The 26,290-nt window shown below is 35.0% G+C and overlaps 1 protein-coding gene across 1 annotated transcript in view; it reads right to left on the reverse strand.

The window, feature by feature from the left end:
• Positions 1–26,290, reverse strand: part of MUC19 (mucin 19, oligomeric) — a 138,261-nt gene that overhangs the window by 91,372 nt on the left and 20,599 nt on the right. The window contains exons 3-21 of the mRNA XM_086715120.1: positions 20,228–20,392; positions 17,732–17,914; positions 17,430–17,597; positions 16,827–16,976; positions 16,614–16,736; positions 15,845–16,027; positions 15,696–15,743; positions 13,787–13,837; positions 12,429–12,488; positions 11,583–11,811; positions 10,462–10,579; positions 9,951–10,011; positions 9,628–9,725; positions 5,780–5,990; positions 4,940–5,062; positions 4,144–4,267; positions 2,432–2,567; positions 1,098–1,190; positions 45–129 (exon numbers count right to left, since the gene is read on the reverse strand). Coding sequence (XP_086571246.1) covers positions 45–129; positions 1,098–1,190; positions 2,432–2,567; positions 4,144–4,267; positions 4,940–5,062; positions 5,780–5,990; positions 9,628–9,725; positions 9,951–10,011; positions 10,462–10,579; positions 11,583–11,811; positions 12,429–12,488; positions 13,787–13,837; positions 15,696–15,743; positions 15,845–16,027; positions 16,614–16,736; positions 16,827–16,976; positions 17,430–17,597; positions 17,732–17,914; positions 20,228–20,392 — 2,409 coding nt within the window. The remainder of the gene's footprint in view (positions 1–44; positions 130–1,097; positions 1,191–2,431; positions 2,568–4,143; positions 4,268–4,939; positions 5,063–5,779; positions 5,991–9,627; positions 9,726–9,950; positions 10,012–10,461; positions 10,580–11,582; positions 11,812–12,428; positions 12,489–13,786; positions 13,838–15,695; positions 15,744–15,844; positions 16,028–16,613; positions 16,737–16,826; positions 16,977–17,429; positions 17,598–17,731; positions 17,915–20,227; positions 20,393–26,290) is intronic.

Raw genomic sequence — 26,290 nt, forward strand, 5'->3', positions numbered from 1 at the left:
ATAAGTGAATGCATCTTACATTTAAGTGGATTTATTAAACTTACCTGAATAATAATAACCTTGATTTCTAATCTTATCATTTGTGACTGTTCCATCTCTATTGAATATATATTTGTCAACTGAAACAGACTGATATTTAAAACAATTGTTAGTTCATGTTAATTTGTAATACTAATTCATTTTAATGCAATATATGCACCTTCATTTTTATGCCATAAAGTGTTTAATTTTACTAGATTAATTTTATCTTATTATTATTTTAATATTAAATAAAATACAAATAAAATAATATTATATTTTTATTATATATAATTACTATGGTGATGATAAATAAATAGTAATTATCATTTACTAATAATAAAAACAGATACAGAGTGCTAAAGGGGGAGGGACAGAGAGATAAGGAGACACAGAATCTGAAGAAGGCTCCAGGCTCTGAGCTGTTAGCACAGAGCCTGACGCAGGTCTTGAACCCATGAACGGGGAGATCATGACCTGAGCCGAAGTTGGATGCTGAACTGACTGAGCCACCCAGGCACTCCTTAAATTAATTTTTAATATCTAAAATATAGAACATTTTTTAAGCACTCCTCATATGTTTTTTCATTGCTTCTTATACCAATTCTTTGAGAAGTATTGTAAAGGAATTTCCATCCCTAATTTGTAGATGAGGAAACTGAAACTCAAGAAGATAACTTACATTTCTAAATGTCAGAAGCCTTCTAAGTACCAAAGGCAAGTCTCAATGTCCTCCCTCACCATTTAGGTCTATTTCCTTTTACAATGTCACTTCCAAATACATGAAATTCTAAACAAATATAATTGCCTTTTAAATGGCCCACAGAGTTTAATAATTTAATAAGCACATAAGTTGATCTGTAATTAGTGCATTAGTTGTATACGTATGATAACTTTTATGTACTTAAGGATCCTTAGAAGTATCTACCTCTTCCAGGGACATTATCAATTTTCTGTACAATATCACTTGTTATTTCAATTTACAGAGTAAAGCCTCTCTTCTAACACAAAAATTCTGAATTTGTGAAGTAATTGATTTTATTTTGCTCTGGATAAACTTTAGGGAGTGGACTACTCACCGAATTCAAGAGGAGTGTAACACTATTTAAGCACGTTCCTGACTGACCATTTGGACAGGGACGAAGTTCAACGCTAACAGACCAATCTTTATCCTGTTAAAAAACGCATTTCATTGATATATTTATTAAATGTCATTGATTATATGCTATTACTGCATGATTCATTCACAATGCATGTTTGCATTTAAAACATGTACAATTCCTACATATAATCTGTCTGCTCTGAAAGTAAAACCTCGTTCAGTTCATGGTAAGTGTAGAAATGGCCACTTTACAGAAGGTCCAAGTATCTTCCATAAACTATATCTGATTGGTGGGTTAGTATAGTCTGATTGGTGGGTTTTCATAGTCCTCATTTTTTTCTTTTATCTTTACTTTTTGTCATCTCCTCCAAGGGAATGTGCTGCATTGCAGAGACGAATAGGAATTAGAGATGACGTAGCTTGTTTATTCTCTGGACAATCCACAATGTCTGTTTAAACCCAATGTGAAAGGTATTTAATTTGTAAAACCAAAATATAAGTCATGTCAAACATTGACTTCCAGTTCTCTCTGCACGATCTAGGAATCTAATATAGGAGAAGCAAATATTCCACATATTTTGGTGTTATTTCCCTTTCAGTTTGCCCATCCCCCACCCTCACAGATTATGTGAGGAGCATAAAAGGAAGAAAGATTTGGAAAATGGTCTTTTAGTAGCCAGGACAGAATTTTTCAGACTACTGGACTTGAGCCATCCCTCTCACTTTAGGAGTAACAAATTCTGCTCATCTTGGTTCCTTACCAAAAGATTAAACAAAATTATATTTTCAGGCTGGCTATAGGCACAAGATACAAGATGGAATTCCCCTTTTACTGAAATCCAGATTACTTAAAATTTTAGTACTGAACAGAATTTAAAAGTCAGGATAGCTTCTATCATACTAGTGATAGTATATTATAAAAACTAAAAATAAATGTAAAGGGGTAACTGAAAAAGGAAGATGTTTCATGGAACATAAAAGATAGTTTCAATTGAGGCACTAGTGAAAACATGCAAAGAAAAGCAGAAGAAAATATTTTTCCAGTGTACTTAGAAAATTATTAGTGATGAAGGGAATTTTGGGATTTGTTGGTTTGTTTAGCAAGGAATTTCTAAGAAGTGCATGTAATACTTATGGTCAATGTCAACATGTGACAGAAAACAGATACCAAAATATGTAACAAATAATTGAAGGGCTGCTTGTTATTTATTTTTTAAATAGTAATTTGAAGTGAAGATTGTGTTTTAAATTGGATGAAAAACAGCTTGGCATGTGCATCAGTTTTCTCAACTGTTCCAGGCTATTACATACGTGGATGGCCAAGAAATGACAGTTTCCAGGATGGTTATATTTAACACCATCAAAGGTGGTGATTGAACTTCCTTCCACCTTACATCTTCCAGGACATAATGCTTCAGTGCAAGACCACTTTGCTTCTTGGCATGTGCTGGTAAAATGCAATGGTTACATTAAAGGTCATCAGCTGTGTTTTCTCTATGGCCAAAATAAATATCCCAACATTAAAAATCAAAATTTAAACTAAGACATTTACTTAAGTTTTATTAGACCATCTTTTTTGTTTTAAGTTTTTAAATAATCTCTACAACCCAACATGGGGTTCGAACTCATGACCCCAAGATCAAGAGTCACATGTCTTCAAACAGAGCCAGCCAGGAGCCCCTGTTAGAACACCTTTGTTTCCCACTCAACATCTCAACTCTGATCAAACGTCTCATTGATGGTGGCATCCTGTTTTTTTAAAAGACTTGAATGCCATGGACTAAAATAATAGCTTCGGCCTGAATTAAACATATAAACACTTTTAAACTGGGTTTCAGGTTTGTTTAAATGGAACCCATTTCACTATTAGTTAAGACACCTGCTAAATGCCACACTGTAGACCTGCAGTGTTCAATATAGCATAGAGACATATAGCTATTGATTACTTGAAAGTGACTCATCCAGATTGAGATCTGCTGTAAATGTAAAATACACACAGACTTCTAAGACTTAATCTGAAAAACAGATCATAAAATCTCTCATTAACTTTGCATACTAATTTCATTTTTAAATGATAATACTGTATTTTGGGTATATAAAATACAGAATTAAAATTCATTCTACCTCTTTCTTTTTGCTTTTTAAAAATGCATCAACTAAAAAGTGTTAAATTATATATGTGGGTCATATTTGTGACTCACGTGATATTTCTCCTGGATAGCACTGTCATAGATATTCAATAAATCATAGCTATTGTTATATACAATTATTACTAATGCATTATGACCACACTAACAAGAACATTTCTCATTTATAAAGAACATATTATAATATCAATAATAGATTAGCTTTCATTGAGTCAGATTATTTCCCTACAAGGGCATAATACATTTCTAGAAAAGTCCTCTGGACTTCTGCACAAATTTGGAGTTTCAGAGAAAAGTTGTAATGAGAAATGGGGAACTCTCTCTGATCAACATATTGCTGCTGAACTCAAATAGTCCACACTAATTTTTGGCACATTAAAATTCACTCATTAAATATATCCATAAATATTATAAATATATATAATATATAAATAAAAATATATAAAGATTAAATATGCCTTCACCAATGTAGCCTCATAAAAATTATTTGAAAAGTATTAGATTGTTTCTGATTATACATTTTATTAAATATTCTTGGCATATTGCACAATTATTGTTTCCTTGTTGTAACCATACTCTTATATTATTCTTTGCTTTATATTTGCAACCACTAATTGGCTTACTATTTGAAACACTACTTCAGTTAGTGAAAAGCATTACCTTTTAAAGATACATAGAAAGCGTATACATTTTATTTTAAAAACACACTAAACTTTCCTTAAAAGATAAAAGGCAAATATGAACACAGAAAATACAGTGAGGTTGCATTTTATTTCTGGAAAGTTTATTTTAAGTACTTAGGAATTATTTAAAATTGATTAAACTATTAGTATTATTTTGCTATTAATAAAATGTGGGCAAAAAGCATGCACCTACCACTGAGAACCACAAGGACCATCTCGGACTTCTCCTGACTGATAGATCTTTCCATTTGATTCACAGGGACATTTAGCCTTTAATACACATCTCCCTTTTTCTTCAATATCGTCCAATAGGTAACCTGGAATAAATATATTATATTAATCTCAGAATTATATAAACATCAGTAAATTCTCAAGCAGTGAATTGTGAAATCACTCTTGAGCTAGTTCTTTTTTTTTAATAAATTTTTTAAGTGTATATTTGTTTTTAAGACAAGTAGAGACAGAGCATGAGTGGAGGAGGGGCGGAGAGAGGGAAACACAGAATCCGAGGCAGGCTCCGGGCTCTGAGCCGTCAGCACAGAGCTCAGTGCAAGACTCAGGGCTCAAACCCACAACTGTGGGATTATGACCTGAACCTAAGTCTGACGCTTAACTGACTGAGCCACCCAGGTGCTCCTGAACTAGTTCCTTCAAGTGTAAACATGCACTTGAAATGGTAAGTTCCATTTAAGCAATTACTCCAGTTTGAGAACTGACAAGAGTATAATTTTCTGAGCCATAGAGTATTTCTACTGAGCGCAATATAAGACTAGAGGATGATCTGTGGAGCACTATGGCCCTCAGGTACCATAGACATAGACATACACATTAACTTTGTAAGTCTCTCTCTTGCCCTCTTCTGCAGTTTGCTAGAAGAATGGATTATGAATAGATGATTTCATTAAATATCTAGTTAGAAATAAGACCCACCATACTAGAAGCACTGTTTTCAGTTGTTTCAGTGTAAATACTCTCATAGGGTGTATTACCTTCTGGGCAGGTGCAGCCACTCACACATTCACTGTCTTGAAAAGGAGCCACATTAGAACAAGTTGCAGGGTTTGAGGGACCACATTCTTTGTAGATATGTTTTTCTGGGCATCTAGGTTTTTCTAGAGAAATATAGATATAGGTATACATGGAAATTAGAGGAAATGAATGTGATAAATAGATAATACTTTAATGGGGATCTTTTCAAATGAGCTTCTTTGAGTCTAATGTTCAAGATATGAGTCAGTCTTTAAAAATATTCAGCACAACTAAATTGTGCCAATTTTTCATGCATTATTTTATGATACAATATTTAATCTGGAGAAAAAATAAAAAAACAAAGACAAAAATTAGGAGGAAATGTACTTATATATATCATTGCATCTTACTTTGGAATTGATATTCTACTCATATTTTAACTTCTAAGGATTTAGCTAAACATAGGTTGAAAGTATATTTATATTTGTGTGAAACTCATCTCTATGCTTTATTTTTTTGAAAGGAAATCATAGTACTAATCAATATACTTTTGATAACTTTTCCACTATTTTCAATTTTTACAGAATTTCTCATTTTTCCCAGTAACTTTTACTAATTGTAAAGACTATAAATTTCCTAACTGAGATCTTAACACAAAGCGGTGCAACTTACGGCAAGTCACGTCGCCAATACAGGTCTCAGTTTCCTCACAAGTATCTGTGAGAGATAGGACTCTAACATCTCTAAGATCCCTTTCAGGGCTTACAGTCATTTGAAAAGATTACTTTGAAATATAGCTCCATTTTAAAGTGCTATAGACACTTTCTGTCTTGGAATCTGCAATACAATTTAAAACCTACCACAAACCACATCAGAATCATCTCGCCAGGATACGTAGGGACCGGGACCATCTGAGGCACAGAGGCGGGACAATTCTGTGTAAGTGTCACACGTAGAATTTTTGTCTCTATTTTGGCAGTACTCATCAATGCAGATCATTCTGTAGTCATTGGATAAAGTGGTGACCTTTCTACATTTCTCAAAGTAAGTTCCAATAATTTTGTCACAGTGCTACAAAATAAAGCATGAAGTTTTATTGAAACATAAAAAAATGGACAATCAAATAAACATTTAGGAAAAGATAAACTCAGACATGTTTGATTCTGCATGATAACCTGTAACTTTGGCAGGAAGAGTTGTTGACTTCTGGTTGAAACGGAGAGTTTTAAAGTATTATACTCGGTACAGTGACTCCTAAAAGAACACGTCACTTATGGCGTTTTGGATTGTTGTACAACAGCTTCAAAAATTGTTGTACCTACACTCAACCAAAATTTCTCTAAAGGTGACATGAAGTTTACAACTTGAGAAAATGGAAGGGTGAGAAAAAATAAAGATTGTTGATGCCAGAGAGTGGGATGGTAAATGACTGATACCACAATAGACAGAAGGGACATTGGCCCTTTATCTATTAATATTCTTATATTTGATGAGCAACCATGGCAGTAAAATAGAGCGAATGTGTGCTTTCTTAGTGGGGGCCATGTGAGTTGGCTCCAGAGACAACATATTTGTTCTCATGTTGGTTAAGAAAGTAAACACATATATTACTGAACCCAAAAATATTTAAATGTCTACATTTTTTAACTACCACGTAGCTGTTTTCTTTCTTAACATGTTTGTAACAGAGAAATATAAAAACCACTGTTAAGCAAATGTATAATTTGTACCAATTAAGCCTAAGACAACTGATAACATTCTCCAGGTTAGGTATAAGATTAACTGAAATAAAATCTTCACGGATTGATTTTCATTTATTATTTTTGTATAGTTTTCTCACTAAATTACAGGTTCCTTTAGAGTAAAAAATAGAACTTTGTATCCTCTTAACTTACTACAATATCTTGCATGTAGCAGGTCTTTAGTAAATATGCATTAGCTTCGTAATGTGTATTTATTTTGAGAGACATAGAGACAGCATGAGTGGGGAAGGGGCAGAGAAAAGGAAAGTGAGAATCCCAAGCAGGCTCTGCACTGTCAGCACAGGGCCCAATGCAAGGCTCAATCTCATTAACCATGAGATCATGACCTGAGCTAAAACCAAGCATTAGAGGCTTAACCGAATGAGTCACCCAGGAGCCCCTGCATTAACTTTAATATAAATTTATATAATCACTGAACTGACATTTTTGAGCAACCAGGAGTAAGTTCTCATACATTTTGCAACTACCACAACAGATAAAACATAAGTCTTGTCATCATCGAATGCATAATCTTACAGGGAACATAAAAACATGGGAAATTTTTGTGGATGGTATCTTATCATAAGTAGTAAGGAGTGGCATAGGGTAACAGAGGAAAAAGAGAAGTCAATTCTAACTGAAAACCAAAGAGGGTTTCACAAGAAAGACAGAAGATGATACAGAAAGTCATGGCTTAATTTGCTTTGCTAGAAGGTAACAAGATGGTTAGAAATGCAACATCCATTGTCGAGAAAACAAAAAGTCTCTTCTATCCATTCTATCCATACATCTTGATCTGGAAAATTTTGTTCTAGATTGAAACAGGAATATGTGAACATTTATTCAGTCATAAAATAAATGCAACCTATCCTAAAGGACCTGAATGTGAGACAGGAAACCACCAAAACCCTAGAGGAGAAAGCAGGAAAAGACCTCTCTGACCTCAGCCGTAGCAATTTCTTACTTGACACATCCTCAAAGGCAAGGGAATTAAAAGCAAAAATGAACTACTGGGACCTTATGAAGATAAAAAGCTTCTGCACAGCAAAGGAAACAACCAACAACACTAAAAGGCAACCAATGGAATGGGAAAAGATATTTGCAAATGACATATCGGACAAAGGGCTAGTATCCAAAATCTGTAAAGAGCTCACCAAACTCCACACCCGAAAAACAAATAACCCAGTGAAGAAATGGGCAGAAAACATGAATAGACACTTCTCTAAAGAAGACATCCGGATGGCCAACAGTCACATGAAAAGATGCTCAATGTCGCTCCTCATCAGGGAAATACAAATCAAAACCACACTCAGATATCACCCCACACCAGTCAGAGTCGCCAAAATGAACAAATCAGGAGACTATAGATGCTGGAGAGGATGTGGAGAAACGGGAACCCTCTTGCACTGTTGGTGGGGATGCAAATTGGTGCAGCCACTCTGGAAAACAGTGTGGAGGTTCCTCAAAAAATTAAAAATAGACCTACCGTATGACCCAGCAATAGCACTGCTAGGAATTTACCCAAGGGATACAGGAGTCCTGATGCATAGGGGCACTTGTACGCCAATGTTTATAGCAGCACTCTCAACAATAGCCAAATTATGGAAAGAGCCTAAATGTCCATCAACTGATGAATGGATAAAGAAATTATGGTTTATATACACAATGGAGTACTACGTGGCAATGAGAATGAAATATGGCCCTTTGTAGCAACATGGATGGAACTGGAGAGTGTTATGCTAAGTGAAATAAGCCATACAGAGAAAGACAGATACCATATGGTTTCACTCTTATGTGGATCCTGAGAAACTTAACAGAAACCCATGGGGGAGGGGAAGGAAAAAAAAAAAAAAAGGTTAGAGTGGGAGAGAGCCAAAGCATAAGAGACTGTTGAGAACTGAGAACAAACTAAGGGTTGATGGGGGGTGGGAGGGAGGGGAGGGTGGGTGATGAGTATTGAGGAGGGCATCTTTTGGGATGAGCACTGGGTGTTGTATGGAAACCAATTTGACAATAAACTTCATATATTGAAAAAAAACAAAAAAAAAACAAAAAATAAACATTAAAAAATTAAAAAAAAATAAATTAAAGGTAATAAATGAATACTACAAAGAAAAAAATATTAAAAAAAAATGCAACCTGTCCTAAACAACAATAACACAACAACAACAGGGGGCACCCGGGTTGCTCTGCCATTTAAATGTCTGACTCTTGATTTCAGCTCAGGTCATGATCTCGCATTTGTGAGATGGAGTCCTATGTCCTCTAGCTTCACACTGGGTGTGGAGCCTGCTTAAGATTCTCTCTCCCTCTCCTTCTGCCCGCCCCCTCACATACGTGCACACATGTGTGCACATGTGCTCTCTCAATAAATAGTGTATAGATAGATAGATAGATAGATAGATAGATAGACAGACAGACAGACGGATGCAACCTATCAAATTCAATGTGACAGAACTACAAAAGTGCAGAAAATTCAGAGAGGGCTATTTTCAAGTATTGTAGTCAAAATAATTACATATTACTCTTTCAAAAAGAAAGCAAAGTATACAAAGTATGACAATTCAGATTGGCTATCTGGGGCAAAAGTAAGGGAGAACAGAAAGTAGTTTTTAGGGACACAGGACATGGATTTCCACAGCATAAGAGCCCATCAATATCCATCAGCAGACTTAATGGAGAGGTGAAGCATGTCAGTTTACAGACAAACTAAAACTGTGTGCAAAGAAAATCAGAATTGTTACACTAATATACAGTAAATATCATAATGTTTTAGGAAAAAACTTATTTTAGCATCTACAGCTAAACTAAAGCTGAGAAATAGACTATAAGGACATTAGAGAAAAAGTAGTTGCACAATTCCAAGAATAAGGCATGAATGCTTAGAAGAGGATGTTGGGTATCTAAACTGAAACAAAGGGAAATAGTGCTGAAATTTGCTGCTAGGTGAAATATAAATCTCTTACCTGCACGCCATCTTCACAAACATCATAGCTTTTACTAACAGCTTTGGGACAATCACCAGGAATTTTACTATTGGCAATGTGTTCATTGATATCATCTCCTGAAAATGAAAACAATGCTTAGTTCAAGAGATTCATTATGTACATATACATTATTTTCAAGCTAAATATAGCTAAGTTGACAACATAAATTTTGTTTTATTTTAATGATTTCTTATTCTTTAGACAAATGCAAATTTCTGTTGGATTTATCCAAATGTGAGCAATTTTTTTCTAATTTTCTTTCAGGAAGCAATTTTCTTAGACCTAATGCATTGAAATCTTACCTGGAGTGCTGTTGAAGTTACCACAGAGACCACAAGTTGGATATTTCTTGTGAAGAGTAAGCTTTTAAAAAAAATTACATGTACATGTTTATAAAATATTGAAAATACCTCAAAATGTAATTTACCCAAACCAAAGGACAGTGTCCATTCATTTTCAATTCTATCTAAGCTGGTTACTTAGGAAGTACTATAGGACGTTTTTTAAATGACCAGGATATAGAAGTTGGAAATTTCCTGACTCCATCTCTTACTAACTATGTGTCTTTGGGTAGATAATTTAACTTTTATTAGCCTGAATTTCCTGAGTTCTATCACCTATAAAATAAGATTAATAAGAGTATGTACTTCAATGTATTTTAAATATTAAATAAGATAATGCTTAGCACGTGAATAATATATAGAGATTTCTCAGTAAACGTTAGCTCTTATTTTCCTTATAATGTATTCTTTTCATGACTGAAAGCAAAGAAAAAAAGGCTCAAGAATGTAAGAAAATCAGAGACAGACTTACTGAGAGTTTGTTATTTTTGTCCCACATTAAAGACATGATTCCTCTGCGGCTATTCAGGACATTATGTTCTCCATATTTTTTAATGTGTATCAATTTATTGTTATATGGTATCTGTACACTGAAAAAGTTTAAAGCACAAGTACACATAAGGGTAAGAATAGTATATGTTTTTCTAATAATTCATGTTCTATATTTAGTATCACAAATATAATACTGGCTAGTAAATATTGCAGCTTTGTTTTTCCTACCATTTCAGAAGAGACACAATGGCTTTGTTTTTCCAATTTTTGAAAGACTTTTAAAGAACAATGAATAAATCTTTGGGGCTTTGGAGAAATTAAAAAGAAGAAACTGGTGCAGTGTAAGGAATAAAGGATCAAATAATTTGAAATGTTCACAAGTAGAATATCATGTCTCAACTTCTTATCCTGAAAACTATTCAAATATTACACCCTTCCAAATATGAATTGCTACTTCTAAAAACAATGACCTAAATTTAATCTATTTAAAAATCTCATATTTTTAACAACAAACATACAAATGAAAATTGAAATACTCTATTAACAGATGTGTTGAATATGCATGTTGTCCCAAATCTAAGTACTCAAAATAGTCAAACAACAAAACTAGTTGTTTGTCCCCACCATGTTATAGGAATAAATATAGTTATAGGAATAAATTGTTATAGGAATAAATATAGGAATAAATACATTGTTATAGGAATAAATATAGGAATAAATATAGACTCCTGTCCAAGAATTTAATGTAATGAATATGAGCACCAAAATAGGAAAAGAATATCGTCTTTTCCTAGTCAACCTTTTCTCTTTTTTGCTCAGGTGACTGTAAATCTTTTTAATGTTCATTTACTTTTGAGAGAGTTAGAGAGACCGAGCATGAGCAGGGAGCAGAGAGAGAGTGAGACATAGAATCGGAAGCAGGCTCCAGGCTCTGAGCTGTCAGCACAGAGTCTGATGCGGGGCTTGAACCCAGGAACCAGGAGATCATGACCTGAGCTGAAGTTGGATGCCTAGCCACCTGAGCCACCCAGGCACCCCTCTTTTTGCTCAGGATAGTTTAAGTCATTCTATAGTATTTTTCCATAACACTGTGGCATTTACCTTTCTTCATTAACTAGGATGATATCACCAAAAATAGAGACGTCATTAGTGTCGATTTTAACTATTATTTTTTCAATATCACTATTATTGTTTCTTTTGATCTCAATATTGAAATCTTCTCCGGATTCCACGCAATGACGGCAGAAGGTGTATGCGCATGACGAGTCAAAGGAAAAGATGCGGCCATTGAAAGCTTTATATGCTCCTTTGCCCCAAGTAGAAGCTTCGCCTACAAAATATTTAGAGTAGAATATTCATAGTTCTTTGTTTTTTTTAAGTGTTTGTGTACCAAGATAAAACATTACTGAAAGTTTCTGCTCTCCCCAGCCACCACCTTAAATAAGAACTTTTCTTTCTCACACAGAGCAAAAACACACTAAAAGTAGTGCCTGAATCCTTGGGAATACACAAAGGTTGCTGTTCTGTCTCGAACAAAACATGAATAAAAACATCTTGTTTCCTATGGGAAAGGGAAATTGTCTCTACTTGTGGGGAGATATATATGATCGGAGTTGTGGTCTGTTTGCCTGTTTATTTTGCTTTTTGTAGAAATAGTCTTTCTAATGTTATACGAGTTGGTTACCATATATCAATTAAGTATAAAGAATATTGTTTCTCTATGTACATACATATGTATGTTATATACGTTCATGTATATGTGTTATGTATATATGTGTGTATATGTATCTTTGAGGAAAATAGTATGAATGTGATGTCATTCAAACATAAAATGATAAAATGGATAGGTAACGGGCAAATGTTTACAACTAGTTTCAAAATATTGGTTAGGTACTGGCTGGCTTGGACATAAAAATATGGGTAGAAATCAAAGTCCTTTTTACTTACCAATAATTGTATTTGTTTCTGAGTATTTCGGAGTTGCTTCTGGAATATGGGATCCTTTTTCTATTTAACATAATGCATAGATTATTTAAACTTAAAAACATACATTGATTCTAAATATACAGAATATTTGGGTTTCTACGTAGGAATTTAGAAGCTGATATTGAAGGCCATCAGTGGGTTTCTTTATCCTGATCATATAATTTGATTTTGTGAGATCTGTGATTTGCCACTGTCATGTACATGATGATCTCTGAATTGTACCATATTTTTGGTACAATTAGCCATAGTATTTTCAGAAATCATTATGAGCTTATTCATTTTGAGTCATGTACAATTACTAACATATGCTGTATCCCTTACAGAACTATATTTTCAACTTCATAAACAGAACATTGCTAGCATACTTTCATTGGGAGTCACTAGCTAAACATGCCCAAGGTAGATTTTACTAAATCAGTCTACTGTGTAATACTAATAATTCAATTATCTATATATGAAGAGAACTTCATTCTACTGATCAAAGGGGAAATTCGTATACCTTGAAACCTTCCCCTGATTATTTTTAATGCATTGACCCTTGTATGTAACCAAGTAAATTTATATGAAATCTTAGAGCAGTTAAGCAAGCAGAATAGAAAAGCAACAACAACAACACAAGTAAATATTTTGATAGAACTATAAAATATTTTTCACGTGTTATTTATTGTGTATCTTGAGGCCACTTGCCTTTACTACAGTTGTCTTTTCTTAGGTAATATAATATAACATAATATCTTTATAGATTATTTTTAAAGCCATTTAAAAATAGTGTATCTAGGGGCGCCTGGGTGGCGCAGTCGGTTAAGCGTCCGACTTCAGCCAGGTCACGATCTCGCGGTCCGTGAGTTCGAGCCCCGCGTCAGGCTCTGGGCTGATGGCTCGGAGCCTGGAGCCTGTTTCCGATTCTGTGTCTCCCTCTCTCTCTGCCCCTCCCCCGTTCATGCTCTGTCTCTCTCTGTCCCAAAAATAAATAAAAAACGTTGAAAAAAAAATTTAAAAAAAAAAATAGTGTATCTAAAATGACAAAGGAGAAGTTGTATTATGCTTTATTTAGGTTCCCTTAAAGTATAATTTAATCTACCTTATTAATGAAATTATTTAAAATATGCAGTTGGTGATCTAAACTTTAGTACTCAAAGAGAAGCATTTAGAAGCTCACTTCAACATGGAAAACACATAATAATATCATGTCCTAGTAAATCAATAATCCACAGAACACTTAAATTTCAGAATTATGTATATATGTATAAACACACAGATACATACACATACATCGTATATATGCATTGTTAAGCACTGGAAGTCATAAGTCAAACTACCTGGTGTAGTGAGTGGTGCAGAGGTACTGTGGTCGGCTGGGCTTGTGACACCTATTTTAATATGAAATAGTTAGTCTGTATATACATACTACTTGGTAAAATATGAAAAAAAATGTTTTTAAAATCTGATGGATAAACCATGGATCCAAGTTCAGCAATACTAATGCTAGCAGATTTAGAACAATGTGAAGCTGTATATATATATATATATATATATATATATATATATATATATATAATGCATATATATACATATATACATATAATGCATATATATACATATATATGCATATTTAATGCATATATATACATATATATATGCATTATATATATATGTATATAATCAACTTAACAACCTATAGGAGTAACAAAATTAAATGCCTTGCCACCAAATGAAATGATCAAATTAACTTACTCCAGATCAATTGCCTTAAAATGTGTTTAGGAAAAGAGAAAGGTTTGCATAAACGGGGTCCAGGGTCTCCTATCCCAGTTTCAGTCACACTCCCACTTTGAATTGCTTTACATTTGGAAAATCTAGCTACCATTTTAAGATGTCAACTGAACAAAGGGTTCTGCACTCACAGAAACTGGAAGTCTGAAAACAACTGATCTAGTTGAACTGAGAGTTCATCTCAACATGTCTAATGTTAAGACAATAATGCCAACAGATCCAGAACTTGCCACTTCAAAGCCACTAGATTTACTGCTATTAGATACACTACCGGAAAGAACACTAATTAAAACAAGTCTGTCTCATTTGAAAAACATGAAAGCAGTCAAAAGTTGGTATCCAAACAGCAGAGAAGTCTCAGATTGGTAATCACTCCACAATAGAAAGAGGAGAGACAACTACTTCTTAATACATTTTTCAGGAACACATCCTAAACTGGAATACCTGAGCTAATGGCAGCAGATCTAGGGGTTAAAAATTCAGTGTCTCTTAAACCATTTTACTAACTGGTTTTAAACAAGGTCAATGGCAATAAATAATCAGTGATCTCAAATTTCTCGGTTCCACTGAAGTGTTGACCTCAAAACTGATGTCCAAAGATTAAGAACATTCCAAAAGTGAATTATTATTTCTTTATTACCAAGCCTTTTCTGAACAGATTCATTGATAGTCAATCCTGACTGAGGTCAGCCATTACTACACTAAGTGTATCTCTTGCTAACTAGATTTTACCTTTTAAAAACATATCAATCCCAAAGTTGATTTCTAAGTATGAATCCTGAATATCTTTCAGATCACTTAAGTCATTAGAAGTGAATCTACTGCCCACAGTTCTGAGATCACTTAGTCTAGTGGCACCCAAGACTTTCCAATAGAAGAATCAAAATAGTCCCCATATCACAATAAATACTACCTTCTTAGACTATTCACTCTAATGCTTCCATTAAGAAGAAATATTAAATTTTGAGATGTTCAAAAAGGATGGAATTTGTTTACTCTTATCAGAAATAAACTTGCAAAATAATTTAAAGTCCAGATCCAGAGCACAAAGATCAAACCCAACAAATCACCTCTTCACATATGTGACTCCAAATCAATTTTGCATAAAGGCAACAAAAACAACTCCACATAAATATAATCACAGCCACAAAATTCATTCCACATTCTACAAAAAATATTAAATGATTTTTTTTCCTGATCACGTCTAAATACAGTTTATCATTTCAGGATTTTGTCTTGCTTTTTATATCATTACTGATGTTTATGATTTTCATTGTTATTTTATAACATATGTTAGAATCCTGACTCTCTAAACGCCAGACATAAATCCCAATTCTCGGCCATGGGAACCAGACCCAATAACATCCTTTCCAGTATCACAGGTACCTGTGCCACTAACGCCAGTTTCACCAAATTCATTTGGTCCAGAAGTACCAACACCAAGTCCAGCTGCACCCTTCCTTCCTTCACCACTTCCAGAACCAGAAGACCGAGTATTTTCTCCTAATGGAAAATCAATTAATTGATTAAAAGTGTGATTAAAAGAAATGAAGAAGGAAGAAACTAATTTGTATTTCTTGGGAACAGAGTCCAGGTGAAGATACCTGTGCCACTGACATCAGATCCAGGACTCAAGTATCCAGCCCCCACGATTCCACTGCCACTCTCTCCATTCCTACCAATTCCACTGATTCCAAATCCCTGCTGATCAGATGACCCCAAATTGAATCCTGAGTCTTCAGAGATACCACTAGAATATTCATCCCCATTTCTTGCATTTGAGTCACCTGCTGAATACAAAATGATGGTCATGAGAATTATTTTTTATGCATACCATGATTCAGAATTTTTCTCTGCACAGAAATTAACCATAAATACCTAGAGCCCTGGAACTATAGCCTCCAGTACCTCCTAATCTATTTCCATCCAAGTCTGTACCACCATGGCCATTGGATTTGAACCAGAATCTCCAAAACGAAAAAAAAATTAAAAATGATCAAAAAATTGAAACCTATTTCAGTTTCCCCAAGAGTCCAGGTTAGGAGAATGCCCAAGTTGTGGGCATTGGACCTGAGATTCAAGGATCCAGACAAAACACACATGGTGCTGCTCATTCTGTCAATCCCCTGCCTCCAAATTCCTTTTTACCAAATACCCACATACCAAATCCTGAATATTCAAACTTTTCACCAGCATGCTCACCACCACTTCTTGCACTGGTACTTCTACCAGAATATTAAAAGTTTGTCAACAGGTTATATTTAATAATTATAAATTATTAAATTCATTAATTATAAATTTTATAATTGAGAAGTTTTTAAGCAAAAAATTAACTGTCAACATTCATACCACTAAAATTAGATTCTCTAGTACCTTTTATTACATTTTCACTAAGGCCAATGTCATCAAATCGATTTGAACCAGAATCTCCAAAATCAAATTTAGCTTCACGTTTCCTTTCTCCATGTTTCAAATCAGAGGATGAGGACTTTTCCACTAACAGAGAAATAAAAATGTTATAAAATAATAGATGAAAGGCTGAAATCAATTTAGATTTCACCTGAGCAGAGTCCAAGATTAGACTACCTGAGCCACTGACATCAGATTCCCTGCTGCTCTTACTCCATTCAGATCCTCTGCTTCCAAATCCCTTTTGACCAAACTTCTCAAAACCATATCTCAAATTTTCTGATATGCCATCAAAAAGACTATCTCTAATTCTTGCACTGATGCCACCTGCAGAATGTAAAATGATTGTTGTCAGAACATTTTCCAATAAATTTTATGATTCAAATATTGTTTATGCACAGAAATTAAACATCAACACCTAAAACATGGAACTATATTCATCATTATATTTTACCCCATTTTCACTAAGTCCAATGTCACCACAGCAATTTGAACCAGAATCTCCAAAACCAAAATCAGTTCCAAATATCTTTCCCTCAAGCCCAAAATCAAAACACCCAGGCCTTCCCACTAATAGAAAATTCAAAATAATATCAAAATAAAAGAATGACTGTTTGAAATCCAATTGGATTTCTCAGGAACAGAGACTGAGTGGAATACTTGAGCTATCAGCATTTCTTAAACCAGTATCACCTCCAGAATATAAAATGACGTCACAGAGTACATTGAAAACATTTCATGATTCAGAAATTTTTATGCATAAACATGAGATATCAATACCTAGATCATTGGAAATGGGTCCTCCAGAACTACCCACTTGATTTCCTTCAATTTTTATTTTGCTATTAATGCCACTGCCACCAAATGAACTCGAACCAGAAGCTCCAAAACCAAATGCATTATCGCCCTTCCTTTTTCCAAGTTCCCAACCAAAAGACCCGGTTCCAACTGACAGAAAAATTAAAATGTTATTAAAAATTAATTTTACACAATTAGTTGACTGTTAAATATTTAAAAAGTGTATTTTTAAACAAGTAGTTAATTAATTTTAAATTTTCTGGAATGAGTCTTAGTTGGAATACCTGGGCTACGGGCATCAAATCCAAAACCTATTGATTCACCCCCAGCAGATCGTCTGTTGCTCATTTCACTCCAGTCAGCTCTACCAATGTCCAATCCCTTTTGATCAGATGTCCCCAAACCAAATCCCAAATTCCCAGAGACACTGCTACTAAATCCATCCCTATGTCTTGTGTTGGTGTTATCTGCTGAAATGGAAAAAAAAAAAAAAAAAAAGATTGTTACCAGGTAATAATTAAATACAACTTATGACTCTACTTTTTATGCACAAAACCTAAATAGTAATACTTAGATCACTGGACTTGATTTTCCAGTTCTCTATTCATTTTTATGAATGTTCCCTATTTCATTTTTTAGCAAAGTCTTTTTGTTCAAAACCACTGACACCCACTCCACATGAGCCAGAATTACCAAGACCACATACAAATTCACCCTTCTTTCCACCACCAAGACCAAAACCAAAAGGCAAGTGTAAAACTCAACAGTTGTCAAGAGCAAAACCAAACGATGTAAATTATTTGTATTTTTTTCTTAAAGGTCTGGATCAGAATTCCTGAGCACTGATATAAGAGCCAAAACCCATGGATTTACCAACAAACTCCTTTCTATTCTTCCGTTTTCCACCAATTACCACATCTTTTAAGATAAATTTCTCTGACACAAAAATAGCTAGATTTAATGTACTTTATTGGCCCTAACTTCTTCCACCACTGTAATCTCCAAAATATAAAATGCTATTTATTCACACTTTTGTAAATTTTTTTTTTCCTGGCATTCTTTTTCAAGAAACTAGTTAAAATAGGAGTGCTGAAACTTCAGAAGTTAGCATCACAAAAGTACGGAAACATGTGACCAAAATTTTTCTGTTCCTTATGACAAAACTTGGGAACAAGAGAGCTTAAGTGGCTTTCCCAAAGTCCACAGAAGGTTAGCAGGAAAGATTGGGGATAGAAACTGAATCTCTCCCTACCAGATCCAAGCTCCCTCATAAAAGCATTAAATCTAATTGTCTCTTCATTAAAATGTTTAAGTTGCTGATTTCTGTTAAAGATAATACAGATCCTTTAAGAATCAAACAGAATTTAAAAATCATTTCCATGAGTTCCTCTAATATTAAAATCTGTATTGGTCAAAAGAAACACCCTGCTTTGCTAATTGATTGACTTTTTCTGTCAAAAGCAGAAACTAAGAAACAACTTAGAATACCTGTTTCACTGGGAGCAGAATTAGAGTCAGCTAATCCACTTACTGCATTCACATCAAATCCATTTTGGCCAGATGGACCCCTACCAATGTCATTTTGATTTGAAGCAGTGCCACCAAATTCAATACCACCAGAGATACCATTGGCAAAACCACTTGCTGAACGGGTTTTCTCTACCACACAAAAATACAATCATTATCAGAGAAAAGTTGCATTCATTCATAATGTACAACAAATTAATCTATATACATTACTTGAACTAGGCCTTCATTATAGGTTCAAAAATATCCCTCCCCTCTATACAACTTTCCATATATAATTCCACAAAGTGTAATCAGGGGTATGCATGACAACCAATTTACCATGAGGTTTGAGAATTCCATAAGAAAACTGAAGCATTGAGGCCATTTAAGAAAATCTCACTGTGTTCTGTAGAACATGAGCAAACAATTAACACCTCGGTATTGTAAACAAGAGCAAATATATCTGCATTAACTTATAGGTCATACTGAATTTGTCAGTCCCAAGACAGGTGACTGGACAGACAGGAAACTTCTACCCTTCCTGAAATATTTCAACTGCACCCTTGCACCCAAAGCTGTCTCTCCCTTTTCAGTTATTATCACTCGGACTCAAATTTCAATATAAATATTGAAGTTATTTTCCTCATTGGATCTCTTTCTTTTCTGGTTGTTTGTTTGTTTGTTTACAGGTATGAACTATAGAGATTTCAGGGGCTAGGAAAGTAAAGTAAAAGTTGGCCAATTGGGAGAAGTATGTAGAAGCAGAGAGAACATGTCTCATCTATAGAAAGTTAATTTTTTCTCAAACAAAACAAAATTGCAGTCTATAAAATGTTTAGAAACTCTGTTTTATAGTATTACTCAGACAACTGAGTACGTAATTTAAAGAGAGAATCATGGTATTGAAAATAAACTGTGGTTGGAGACCAAAACATGTGTAGAGAAACCTTACACTAAATTTGGGTCCCAGAAGTATCTTAATTAATTTAAACAATATAAAAATGATTTATAATTATAATAATAGCACCAAGTAGAAAAGTAGCATAAGAAAATTAAACCTATCAGGAAAAAAATGTAACTTAATATAAACATCTTGGCCAAAATTCTCTAAAGACAGAATTCATCAGTCTCATTGGCCCTGAAATTAGTTTTTTTATATTCTCCACTATTAATATTAAGGCCATGTGCTGCAAATAATACAAAAATTATCAGGTTGTCCTAAATGAAAAAAAGCACTTGTTTCCTAGGTAAGCATTTTTCTCTAACAGTACCTGCTGGAGTGTCTTTTAACACTAAACTATCAGTATCTCGATGTTTTCTCCACCGATCTTCGGCCCTTTCGCGAGCATTAAATCCAAGGTCAAGGAGTGAACCAACAAGAGATTTCTTTCTTCTGTTTGGGTCAGCAAAGTTCAAATTACTGAACAAAAAGCCACCTAATGTGAATAACAGAAGATCATGTTTGAAAACTGTATTGCTAGCACAAGAAGGTGATTTGATTGTGACGCTTTGAAAGCCGTATGTTTTTTCCTCATTTTTCTGGCAGTCCTTGGAGTTACATACACTGCTTATTGACTTCATTGCCATAACCATATCTTTTTGTCATGGTTCTAAGACTTCAACAAAGAGATAAATAGAGCTGTGAAGATTTCACTGTTGTGTGCTAGACATTCTTCTCACAGACAGGGCAGACACCTCTCCAGCTGTTTTCCTCGCCATTGCTAGGCCCCGAGTTCCAGTGTCCCACCTTCCCCCATCAAAATTGTCTGTTGTGTTGAAACCACGCTGTCCTTGGCTTAGTAAGAGCTGGTAAAGTTAAGATAACATACCTAATTCTCTCTTCTGTTTTTCTGCAAAGAAAAAAAGGTGAAAGTATTTATTTATAAATTATAGCATTCACTTCCTTCAGGTATCAGCTTAAATGCCATCTCAATGAGGTATACTCTGACAATTTAAAGTTGCCACCCCCATTCTAACGCTCCCAATTATCATTGTATTACTTTAATTTATTCCAGAGATTTTATCACCTTGTAATATACCGTGTTTACTACTTACGTTTATTGCTTATTGACTGTCTCCTTCATCTAGATTTTAAGCTCTATGAACTCAAGGTTTTTTGCCTGTTTTCGTCACTAAGGTATCCCAGGTGTCTAGATTCTGAATCTTAATATCTAAATATCTTAGTTTGATGCCAAAGCAGAGAGAAATAAGGCAGCATTCAGTCGTGGGAAACCTATAGGCTTTTGAATCAAACCCATCTGGACTCCCAGACCTGCCATCAGAATGGCCTTTGACAATGTCTCTCTTAGACTCAAGCAAGAGGGGTTCCTACTTGGAACCACTCAAGTCTCACTCTGACCTTCTTCATGCCATGGTTCTCCTTGGAGGGCAAAGAATAAAGTCAGAGGGGTCAGGACACCTGGTGGCTTAGTCAGCTAAGCGACCAACTCTGTCTCAGGTCATGATCTCATGCCTCATGAGTTCGAACCCCGCATTGGGCTCTCTGCTGTCAGTGCAGAGCCCGCTTCAGTTCCTGACTCCCTCTCTCCCTGCCTCTCCCCGGCTCATGCTTTCTCTCTCAAAAATAAATTTAAAAAAAACAAAAGGGGGACAAAAGGGCAGAGGGGTCAAGATACACCAACCCAGAGCCTGTGCCCTCCTCCGTCCCTCACTGTAGACCCTACTAAGTCCCCAGAGCCCTATAGTGCCAAGCCTGTTCTCAGGACCTTCATAAGCATCCTTCCCAAGACCATTCCCCTAAGGTGAGACCACACTGCAGCGACGAGAACCTCTAGGCCTGGGGGGAATGATCAGGGAGTGCCTGTTTGTAGACGAAATAGATTGTGCTGAGACATGCAGGCAAGGGTATCTCTCTGTGTAGGACAAAGCCAGAAATGGAAAGAGCAGGGAGATGGACACATTGGCAAGGCCACTACCCACTTGGCTCCTGCATGGAATCCAGTGATCTGAAAACTGCAATTATAATCAGGCCTTCTAAGTGGTGACAAATAGATTTTTGTCAAGTTGGAAGAAAAAAAAACATTTTATTTTAAATTTTGTTCCTTTATTTATGCATATGCTATTCTTGCTCCTGGCTATGCCCCTGGATACATTTAATACTTATGAAACAAAGTTTCTTTGTCTGTTAAATGGAGACTACATAATAAATGATAATAAGTACTCAATATGGAGCTAGGGTGCCTGGGTCTGTTAAGCACCCAACTTTGGCTCAGTTGGCTCTGGTCATGATCTCATGGTTTGTGGGTTCGAGCCCCACGTGGGGCTCTCTACTGACAGCTCAGAGCTTGGAACCTGCTTCAGATTCTGTGTCTCCCTCTCTCTCTCTGGCCTCCCCCACTCAGGCTCTGTCTCTCTCTCTCTCTCAAAAATAGATAAACTTGTAAAAAAAAAAATAAGTACTCGATAGAGAGAGACCGTATCTTTTAATGTATTTTATTCTACTTAGCAAACATCACATCAAACTCATGTAGAATTTTTGTTTAATTTATTAAATCATGATAAATATTCACTATACTTATACCTCTCCTGAGTTCAACCCCATAGGTATATTAGATCTTTCATTTTATTTTATTTTATTTTTTTTTTTTAATTTTTTTTTTTTTTAATTTTTTTTTTCCAACGTTTATTTATTTTTGGGACAGAGAGAGACAGAGCATGAACGGGGGAGGGGCAGAGAGAGAGGGAGACACAGAATCGGAAACAGGCTCCAGGCTCTGAGCCATCAGCCCAGAGCCTGACGCGGGGCTCGAACTCATGGACCGCGAGATCGTGACCTGGCTGAAGTCGGACGCTTAACCGACTGCGCCACCCAGGCGCCCCAGATCTTTCATTTTATTAAACCAATGTTTCCACTGAACTTATTCATTCTATTGTTGAAATCAATGGCTTGGTATCTTAGCCAGTGGGCCATGTTTGTTTCTACTAACTTATTTGTCCCTTTTTTATATACAAAACTTACTCAGAAATACATTGTCATCGGGGTGACTAGCAGTAACGGTTAGTGTGTGTTTTGTATGTAGCACATCTTAGACATGTAACAGCACCTTCCATATCTTAGCTCTTTAATCCTCACAGCCTCCTATAAGGGTGATACTATTATCATTTCCTCACTTGTAGATGAGAAAACTGATATTTAAGAGGTTTCATGACTTGTCTAAGATCACAAGGTAAAATCTGCCAAGAAATCCTTTTTTCTTATGCAAACTGTATAATGCCATCACCCCGTTTAAAGATAGATTGCTCCTACAATGCTTAAAGATAAATAAAATGTTTACCTCATAGCTCAAAGATAGGTACAATTTATTCATTTATATTGCATACATTTTGCACAAATTTTTGGAAGAATTAACTTACACTTCAGACCACAACATGAAATAGAAAAAAGAAATAGATATAATTCTGTTCCTCTGCCTTCATTCTATGGAGAAAAACTGCTGGATGACAGAGGTGAATATGGATGAACTACAGAGAAGGGGAGATTTTAAAAAAAAAAAATTTTTTTAACGTTTATTTTTGAGACAGAGACAGCATGAACAGGGAAGGGGCGGAGAGAGAGGGAGACACAGAATCTGAAACAGGCTCCAGGCTCTGAGGTGTCAGCACAGAGCCCGACGCGGGGCTTGACTCACGGACCGCGAGATCATGACCTGAGCCGAAGTCGGACGCTTAACCGACCGAGCCACCCAGGCCCCCCAAGAAGGGGAGATTTTTAAAAGGAATGGCAACAAACAAGTTACATTGTCTGAAACCAGTAGAATTGAAAAATATCAAAAAACAAAGTCCTATACTGCCTTATGGATACTTTTCTCAAATATGTGAATCTTTGTCTCATTAAGGAATAAAGATTGTGGGGGATAACATTGCTCTGGAGTTTGACCAGTTTTATGTCGGCTGGTAGAGTGGCTGGTTGGCATTTTTATTCATCCAATGCAGCTCTAGCCTCAAAGATCCTCAAGTCCCTCCCAAATAATACCCAGACTCGCAATGTTCCCTGAAAGACACAGGAAAAAAACTCAATTGCTAATAATTTCAGAAGATTCTCAGAGAAGTATAGAATTCCAAGTTCTCCCTCTCTTCATTCAAACTTCTTGAATAAGGACTTTCAGAAGAATGCTCAAGACTATTCTAATTAACATTCAGATTTTGTACGCTTGGAAGTAGATAAACTCTTGTTCTATCATTATAGTGAAACCTAATGAACCTGTCCATAGTGATGATGAGGTGATTTTGAGGTCTTTGAGACAACTGACCTGCTACTTATTCTCAGTTTGCCTTTACCTCAAAGAACACATTTTCCAATTGCATTTTATTGTATTTAGGTTGTAGAAAGACAGAGAGATCTAAAATATCACATAATAAAAACATATAAAAGTAATCTTGGGCTATTTTGATTGGTATATATGTTAGACCAGAATCAAGTTCAATCTATATTGACATTAGCCAAAATCCTTTTGTTCGATTTAAGAAAAAAACATAAATGCAGTCTTGATTTGTTGTGGCCAATTTTTCATATTGGTGGATAGGGAAACAAAATAATGGGTAATATTCAATGTTATTCAATGTTCTGAGGGAATCTGTAGTACCACTAATAGGACTAGGATCAATTTTAATTAAAACAATTCACTAAGAAATTAATCCTGTAATACAAAGTACTTATTTAAGGAAAGTAAATCCTTAAATCTAGATCCACATTTCACTTACGGGTTTAAAAATTTTCTACTTTAAATGTCACCACCTTTATGAGATTAATTATTAAAATATATGGCCCAGATTCTATAAAAACACACTAGAGTATGTTTGTTTGTAACAAGGAATATTTCATTTTAAATGTTTTAGTGTTTTTTTCAGAGGAGATCTATCTTCCCTCGAAATAAAAGCAGTCACTTTATTGTTGTTTAGTATAAACAGTATAAGGGAAAAAAAAGCAATTTACCTGATGTGCTTTCAGCTATTTTTCCATCTGGAGAAAAAAAAGGAGAATTGCTGTCATTAGTAGTTTCTCTGACAGATTTGCCAACAGAAAGTGAATTTTGATTACAGCCATTTCTTGTCCTTGGGAAGTATTCCCACAGATATTCTCACTGAATTCAATACTCAGACATGAATATAGTAATTATCCATTGACCTGGTGTATTTATACCCCTCCAGAACACCCCCATAAAGGGTAAAGTCTCCCCTGGTCCCCCAGCTGGTTTAAAATACAGCCTAGATGGAGAAATTAGAGCATAGCAAAAACAAACAAACAAACAAACAAACAAACAAACAATAATTCTGGGATGGCTGAAAAGGTGTAAAGCATTAATTACTATTCTGTTGTGAAATTCAGAAGTTTTAGTTGAGATTTTTTCAAAAATACTCGATATAACTAACCAGTTAATTTGAATAAAATTCTATAATTTCTATTGCACCACTGAATATAAAAGTCATGTACATGCTACTTACAAATGATTTCTTATCATCAAGGTGAATTTTCTTCATATTTAAGTAAATGGCATGCAAATTTGCAAGCTTGTGAAGTTATAGTATAACTGAGTCAAAAACTCACAATAAGAGTGAGTATAATGAATGACAATTTACATGGAAGTGCACATATTATGTTATATTTAAAGATAAACCTATTTCTATCATATACATAAAAGCACTGGTTTCCCAGAGATTTTTTTCAAAAATTATGTGAAATAAAACATTTAACAATGGTGGAGTGCCTGGGTGGCTCAGTTGGTTAAGCATTGGACTTCAGCTCGGGTCATGATCTCACGGTTCATGGGTTCAAGCCCTGCAATGGGCATCTGCTGTCAGCACGGAGCTTGCTTCAGATCCTCTGTCTCCCTCTTTCTCTGCCCCTCCCCTGCTCATTCTCTCTCTCTGTCTCTGTCTCTCTCAAATATAAAAAAAAAAATTTAACAATGGCAATAGAATTTTGCATAAATTCACATTCAAGAAACCTCAAAAAAAAAAAAACACCACATTTTTTGTATACCATTTTAATTTTGGTACTTAATGGATTATAGATTTTTTTTTATGTTTCTCCATGCTCTATAATCTTCAAAAATTTCCTAAAACCAAACTGCCTACATCATTCAAATAAGATAAACTTGCAGAAATTGGACTGTCCTAGAAAATCCAGGACTTATGGTCAGCAAACCTATGCCAGAAACAAAGGCATAAATTAAGTCAAACCGGAAACAGAGCCAGTTATAAGATAGTTTCCCACGTGTTCTGATAAATTGTTGCCAAAACCAAGTTGTATGTAATTACACATACAACTACATATACACATATTTAGCCAAAAGCTATGAAGGAATGGTCTGGAG

This window comes from Puma concolor, chromosome B4, assembly GCF_028749965.1.
Source record: "Puma concolor isolate L17-30 chromosome B4, mPumCon1.1.hap2, whole genome shotgun sequence".
Classification (NCBI taxonomy): Eukaryota; Metazoa; Chordata; class Mammalia; order Carnivora; family Felidae; genus Puma; species Puma concolor.